At 41.3% G+C, this 7221-nt stretch overlaps 1 protein-coding gene across 1 annotated transcript; it reads left to right on the top strand.

Moving 5' to 3' along the window:
- Nucleotides 1-1381: 1381 nt before the first annotated feature.
- Nucleotides 1382-6866, top strand: LOC102944231 (histone H2B 8). Its single transcript, XM_037896798.2, has 2 exons — nt 1382-2442; nt 4823-6866. The coding sequence occupies exon 2, from the start codon at nt 4831-4833 to the stop codon at nt 5194-5196; it is 366 nt and encodes a 121-aa protein (XP_037752726.1). The 5' UTR covers nt 1382-2442; nt 4823-4830; the 3' UTR covers nt 5197-6866.
- Nucleotides 6867-7221: the final 355 nt, after the last annotated feature.

Raw genomic sequence — 7221 nt, 5'->3', positions numbered from 1 at the left:
GGAAAGGAATTAGAGAAGGTGGCACCATAGAAAGTGGTCCTGGAGAACACTGGAACAGTACATGGTATAGGGACCTAAGGCTAAGTACCTGTAGCTGAGGAATGCCACGGGTCTCCCTACTCACCCCCACACTATGCCAACCTAGAAATGGGGAGCAGCAAGGGGAACTAATTAGCACCCAGGAAAGCTGGAAAGACACTTGGGCCCCAGGAAAGTCTGAGGAACTGAATCAGATAGCCGAGGAAGGCTGGTAAAGGACTGAGCCCAGAAGGATGCTGGAAGACTGGGAACAGAGCAGCTGTGCTGGCTGGGTGAGTGGGTAATTCTTGGCACATCCAGACAGGCAAACTATATTTTGGTACAGCTGCACCAGCATCAGAAGGGGAGCTCATGTCTCTGTACCCTCTCCCAGTAATAAATGGCTAGTTATTTTGTTAACTGAGCTCATGCTTCCATCACTATCCCAGTGCTTCGATCTTCTCATGTTCTCTCACCAATAAAAATTGATCATGAGGTCATGTAAGAGACTGTTTTATTTATACAGACTTTTGTTTTAAACACTGAGAGGGATAAACCACTCAAAGAACCACAGTCAAATTGGGATTGGGAATTGACCCACCAGCTGGTAGGAGGGGAAACTGAGGCAGTCGACATGCCCCATACAGGGGTGAGTAAATCACTGTCACATTCAGGCAGTTTTTGAATTTAGTAAGGAGCAAACTCTGCCCACAAGAATTTAAACAAACAAGTTGGGTGTAAGGGGGCAGAAGAAAGTAGTATCACCCATCTAGTACAGACAGGGAACTGAAACATAAGAGAGATTCATGATTTGACCAAGACCACATAGGAAGTCTGTGGCAGACCCAGGAACTACGGTTGCCAACCCTCCAGGATTGGCCTGGAGCCTCCAGAAATTAAAGATTAATTTTTAATTAAAGATTATGTCATGTGATGAAATCTCTAGGAATACAACTGGCAACCCTACCAGGAACTGAATCCAACTCTGAGTTCCAGTCCAGGGCCCTAACCACAAAACCATGAGCTCTTTCTGAATGCAACATCTATTTCAGTACTTATGTGCCCCTCATCACTGTAGTATGCAAATGCTGGATAGTTTGCTGTCCATGCCAAGACTGTGCAGTCCAGGGGAGGACATCTGGGAATCCCATGTGATGACAGTAAGCATCACGGGCTGTGTTAGCCAGTCTGGGAGTTAGGAGCTTGGGATACTTACTGAGCTCTCAGTCCATGTCCAGTGAACTCCACAATTAGCATTTTATTCAGTACACTCCTGTCATGTCTTGTTTAAATCCTGTGGGAACATTACAGGCTCTTCAGCCAACAGGCAAGTGAAAGGACCAATCCTCAGATGTTAAGGTTTACCTTCATAAAAAAAATTCAGAGTGATGTTGAAACCATCTTTCACTACTTCTATGGAAACAATCCAACTGAAACTGGAGAGTGGACAGTGCATTCATTGGCAATAGCACGAGGCTCTGTGTCAGAAATGGTTTGCAATAAGGAAAAGAACAGAAAAACTTGTTCTACCATATATTCAGAAAAGTGCCATCTAGTGGAATTTAATGCAGTTGCAGACTCAGTTGGAACAGAGTAGAGTTGGAGGGAGAAAGCATCTTGTAGAAAGTTCAGCAGCTTCTGAGCACATGAATCAGCTGCCATTTGTTAGGTTTCAGTAGGTTCTAATTTAATTCAGCAACCTTCAAAGAATTTGCACTTTGAAATTTTAAAAAAAGACATAGCAAGCTCCATTTGTGTACACTCTAGTTTGGAAATACCAGCCACTTAGTTTCGCTGTATTTCTTGATAGAATGTTTAGATTAGGAGACCTACTCCAAAGCAAATGTCAAGCTTCTACACTATTGGATGTTGGTAGACAATTGCCTTGGGCCCACCTTTGACGATCTGAGGTACACATTTAGTATAAACATACTATCTTCCTTATAAGCTTGTGTGTGCTCCTCCTTCCATGCTGGAAAACATATCTGTAATTTAGGAGTTCCCTATCTTCAGTATGTTCCGGTGTTCTCTTGAAAGCCTTCTGAGACCAGCACACTAATCAAGGATCTCTGCATTTAGAATTAACTGTGTGAGCACTAACAAGAGCCAACAAATCAAGCATATTAGACAAGATTATAATATGGATTTACCAGTTCCTCAAGAGATCTAAGGATAGTAGTCCCCACGAATAGCATCCTGGAGCTTGACTAGGATTATTGTCTTTAATGGACAAAATTGACCTGTAGTTAATGGCAAAGGTAAATTAACGTACAGCAAATGGTACTATGATATGATCAGAAGTGGTAAGATCTGCTACTGACAACTCAATGAGAGGCTGGCCACAAAATTCCATGAAAGCAAGCATATAACCAGCATTTGGAGGGGTTCAGAAAATCTGTGCAACAGATCACAGGATAGAAACAAGTAAGTCCTTCTGCGGGGAGAATGGAATAGAAAAATGTCCAAGCGCACCAATGTCTCTACACATTTTACTGAAAGCCAAAAAAAAAAAAAAAAGCACTTACCAATGCTACATAAATAGAATGTTTTAGCTTCTGAGAGTGTAGTATATTGAGGGCAACACCAAGACCTATAAAACAGTCTCAGTGGGGGATGATGCGATGAAGATACAAACCTGCAGATTATGGGAGATGATGATCACATACAGATGCCACAAAGATTTCTGTCTAACGCAGAGAATTGCATAACTGCCTCATAAGTAGTCAGTCAGTTGTGTGCATGTAGACACACTCACACACTCCCATTTATCTGAATGGCCAGGGACGTCTGAAACTTTCAGATAACCAGGCATTCAGATAAACAGAAGTGCTATTTTGAGCTGCCGTTTCACTGATATAGTAATATGGGGAACAAGGGGAGGAATGCTTATGTTTTCTTAATACTTTGTACATTAAAGAGAAAAACAACAACTTTGAGTGTATTAAAACACCAACATTGTATTAAAACCACTGCGGACATAATTTATTTCTTAATTATTTATCTGTTATACAAATACAGAGCCGATGATTAGCTCTAACAGGTGCTAAGTAGCGAACTGAGAAGTTATTAGCAGGTGATTAACATAGGGTTACTTGGGGGACACACTCTGGATTCAAATAACTAGCATTTTCAGATATTATAGAATGATAGAATCATAGAATATCAGAGTTGGAAGGGACCTTAGGAGGTCATCTAGTCCAACCCCCTGCTCAAAGCAAGACCAATCCCCAACTAAATCATCCCAGCCAGGGCTTTATTGTATGTCCACATATCTTAACTGAGTAGTGATATGATCCTACTGCTAGAACCTTTGCCTTCCTTCGCCATATGCTACCTCCTATTATATTGTTTCCCTTTACGGTGTCCCAGGGTCCAAGTCCTGCAAAGGCTTACACACAATGCAAGTAGCCCCATTTAAATCCATGAAACTACTCACAGTGTATATATTAACCACATATATAAGTCTTTGCAGGATTGGGGCCTAAAATTAGTTTATAAACCCAGAAGTCAATCAGGCTCCACGTGGGAGCAACTAATTACAAGATCAGGGCGTAAACCAACACTCTAAATCTTATCCATTTTAAGTATGGGGATATAGAGTAAGCACTGGCTGAACATCAATATGGTGAGACAACATAGGGGAAAATACATTGGGGAAGTGGAAAGTTTTCAGAGATATTCATGCATGCCCCAAAAGTGAGGGGTGTTAGCAAGCAATAAATACACTCGGAGTGGGAGGGTTGAGGGGAGGACAACACACATGTTTAAGAGCTATATAGCTAAGAGGTCTGAGAAGATTAGGAAATAAAGTTTAGAGAGTGTCAAATGCTAGAAGAAAAAGCAGGGAATAAGTGAGAGACTGCACAAAGCACAATAGAAAAGTGACTTGTAAAAAAAATTGCATTGTGGTGAATCTTATGTGTTCCTCTGTGCTCAGGGACTATGGTGAGGGGCCATACAAGTACTTGGAGGGACAGACCAGCATTAGATTGGCTCAGTTTATAAGGAAAAACATGTTTCCAACCGCCAGCCCAGCAAACCGCTTACGATCTCAATTACCATATACTGGGCTCTTTCTTTTCATTTATCACTACTATCTACCAAGATTCTGCAGGCCAAATTACTCCCTCTGTGCTACCCCACTAGCCTGTAGAGGAGTTGTAGAACAGTAACAGGGCACAATTTGCCCTGCAGTATCTTTATTACTGATGTTGCACAACTGGGGCAGCACATGTGAAAAACCTTAAGGAGGAATTGCACTATTCTAGAACGAAATATATTAAGGCATCTATTTCAGCAGCAGCATGGTAGGACTGTTCTCTGCCTCTAATCCTTCTCTGGAAAAGATATGGGATAGACTAGCTCTATAGAAATATGGCACATTCTGCCCCCATTCTATTCTGTCCACAACACTTTTTCAGCCTTTTATTTGTTGATTATCTCTGCGAACACACATACAAAGAAGTAGATAATGGGCCAGATCCTCAGCTAGTACAATGACCATGGCTCCATCGACATCAGTGTTGTTTTGCTGATTTAAACTAGCAGAGATTTAAACTGGCACAATGTTTGTAAAGCACTTTGAATACAAAGGGTTAGATTCTATAATATGTGACTGCTGCTTGGTACAAAGGGGCCGTTATCTGGCTGCACTCTTTGTTCCGTGTTCTTACAGTGCTTAGCACAATGGGGTTCTGCTCCATGACTAGGTATCCTAAGTGCCCAGTAGAGACTTCCCCTGTCAGAGGGCAGCTCCCTGAGTGGCTGAACTTTTGCCTTTCACCATTTTGTGCGTTGCTTGCAGTCTTCAGGATGCCTGAACCAGCAAAGTCCGCTCCCGCGCCCAAAAAGGGCTCCAAGAAAGCGGTGACCAAGACCCATAAGAAAGGAGACAAGAAGTGCCGCAAGACCAGGAAGGAGAGTTACTCCATCTACGTCTACAAGGTGCTGAAGCAGGTTCACCCCGACACCGGCATCTCCTCTAAGGCCATGGGCATCATGAATTCCTTCATCAATGACATCTTCGAGCGCATTGCTGGGGAGGCGTCCCGCCTGGTGCATTATAACAAGCGCTCCACCATCACCTCCCAGGAGATCCAGACTGCTGTGTGCCTGCTGCTGCCCAGGGAGCTGGTCAAACACGCCGTGTCTGAGGGCACCAAGGCTGTGACCAAGTAAACCAGCTCCAAGTAAGCAGGGGGCTGTGCCGCTCTGGAAAGCTGTTACACCTAAAACCATCACCCACCCCGTGTAGGGGGCATACTGAAGTTGGGACACATTTGGAATATGTCAGAGTGGAGCATTGCTACGTCAATATTCCATAGGTGTAGGGTCCATTAAGTGCCCTCCACCACTGGTGCCATTTGGAGCAGCCCAGCAGCTGGTCTAACTCATTCTGAGGCATGGGCAAGTAATGAGAATGAATGAGCAGGTGGGTTTTTGTTTTGTTTTCTTACCAGTAACCAAAAAAGTCTAGAGCACTTTTAAAGAGCTTTCCAAAGGGATCATCTGTGAGTCAATATTATTTGAAAAATATTTATCCTAAACTTTAAAAAAAAAAATTAAAAAGCTATCACCCTTTCTTTTAATCACAAAAATGTCCCTAAAAGTAGCTCCTTCCCAGGAGAAGTTAGGTGAGGATTGGTCACAACCAGTTCATCCAGAACATACACTATCTTGGAATATATTTTGTTGTTCTGGGCCTGATTTTCATTGGTGTTGAGGACCATCAGTTCCAGTTTAAAACCCCAGTCCTACAAAGACTCATGCTTAACTTTTCAAATGACTCCTCATCATGGTGTTAAGAACATAATTAAGTCTTTATTAGATTAGGGCGTTAGGAAATGCAAAGACCAGGACCAGGCACTTAACACCTCTGAAAATCAGGCTGTCTATCATTCCAAAGTTAAGCATTTGATATATCAACTTATCTTCTGTATTGAGTATTATTGTTTTGTGTCTGGTTTTTCTGCTAGGTTTGTATTACACATACCAAGTGGAATTTTGCTCTTTGGATAAAAGTACATCAAGCAACAGTATTCCATACTGTACTTTGTACGTTTTCCAATAGTTTTGAAGTAAGTATGTTATGTAGATAATGAACTAATATTCTGCAAGATCTGTTTTTATTCTGTCCAAAGCCTATGCAAACTTCCAGAATTTTGCTTTAAAACATTTAAAACATTAAAACATTGTAAAACAGTTTCTTTATAATCACATGGGGGATTTGTCATAGATGGAATTTATACTCCTGCGTAACTGTTGTGGAAGGTGCAAAGATATTCTAACTGTATAAATGAAACTAAACAGAGTACACACATTTTAAAGGCTCACAAAAATTTGCAAGTTTTTAAGCCCAAAGTATTTGTCTTTTACTGTAAGATTCTATTTACAGCAACCTATATCAATATAGAGCAAAAACAGGCCTAAATTAGTTTACGGAAACATTGTTACCTTCTTCTTTAATTGTGGATTTAGCTATGCACTCAGACATACTGCCTTTTAATTCCTTAATTATATTTCACTTCCTATATTTGCTTCTGTTGCATTTCATTGTTGAAAGAGTTGGGGTTGTTTTTTTTTACAGTCACAGAATATCACACAGTAGTAAAGGTACAAATATGCATCAAAGGTTATAGAAAAAAAATCAGTCCATTCCTTCAATTGAGAAATAGTAGGTAATTGCATAATTAAAGACTGTATTACAGAGGAACACCATAGTTAAAGCTGAGTCAGGATTCTCAGTTCAGTGGGGCACATTAACTTCTCTATCTAATACATCTATATAATTTTCCACTGAACTAACAATAGAATGTGATCTTTGTGGCCTGTTTGAATGGTGTGAGAGACAGGGGGTTAACATTTGCTAAATAAAAACATCTTAAAACCTACTTGTTTTTGAAATGTTCAGTGTGCTATCTCACCCCTCTGAAACCTTTTGTGAAGACATTGTGGACCCAGTGCCTTTAAACTGCACCCACAAACTCATGCCAGTGCCCCATTACCTTCAAAGTGTGTTTGGCTTACTTTCCTTTACAAAGGAGATGAACACTGCCAAGCTGTCTAGGCTTGGACCCAATGTAAGGTACTGTGGAACATGGAGTGGAGTACCCTGCAAATGGAACTTGCCAGGTGGAAATGATGGAGTTGTAGCAGAGGTCAGCACAAAAACAGAGCTAACAAATTCACTAGAAATAGACTTTC

Source organism: Chelonia mydas, chromosome 4, assembly GCF_015237465.2.
Source record: "Chelonia mydas isolate rCheMyd1 chromosome 4, rCheMyd1.pri.v2, whole genome shotgun sequence".
Taxonomy (NCBI): Eukaryota; Metazoa; Chordata; order Testudines; family Cheloniidae; genus Chelonia; species Chelonia mydas.
Note: the sequence above shows the minus strand (reverse complement) of the source record. Positions and strands in the feature narration are given on the sequence as shown.

Excerpts from the sequence above, each read along its gene's own strand:
- LOC102944231 (XM_037896798.2), top strand. The coding sequence starts at position 4,831 with ATGCCTGAACCAGCAAAGTCCGCTCCCGCGCCCAAAAAGGGCTCCAAG.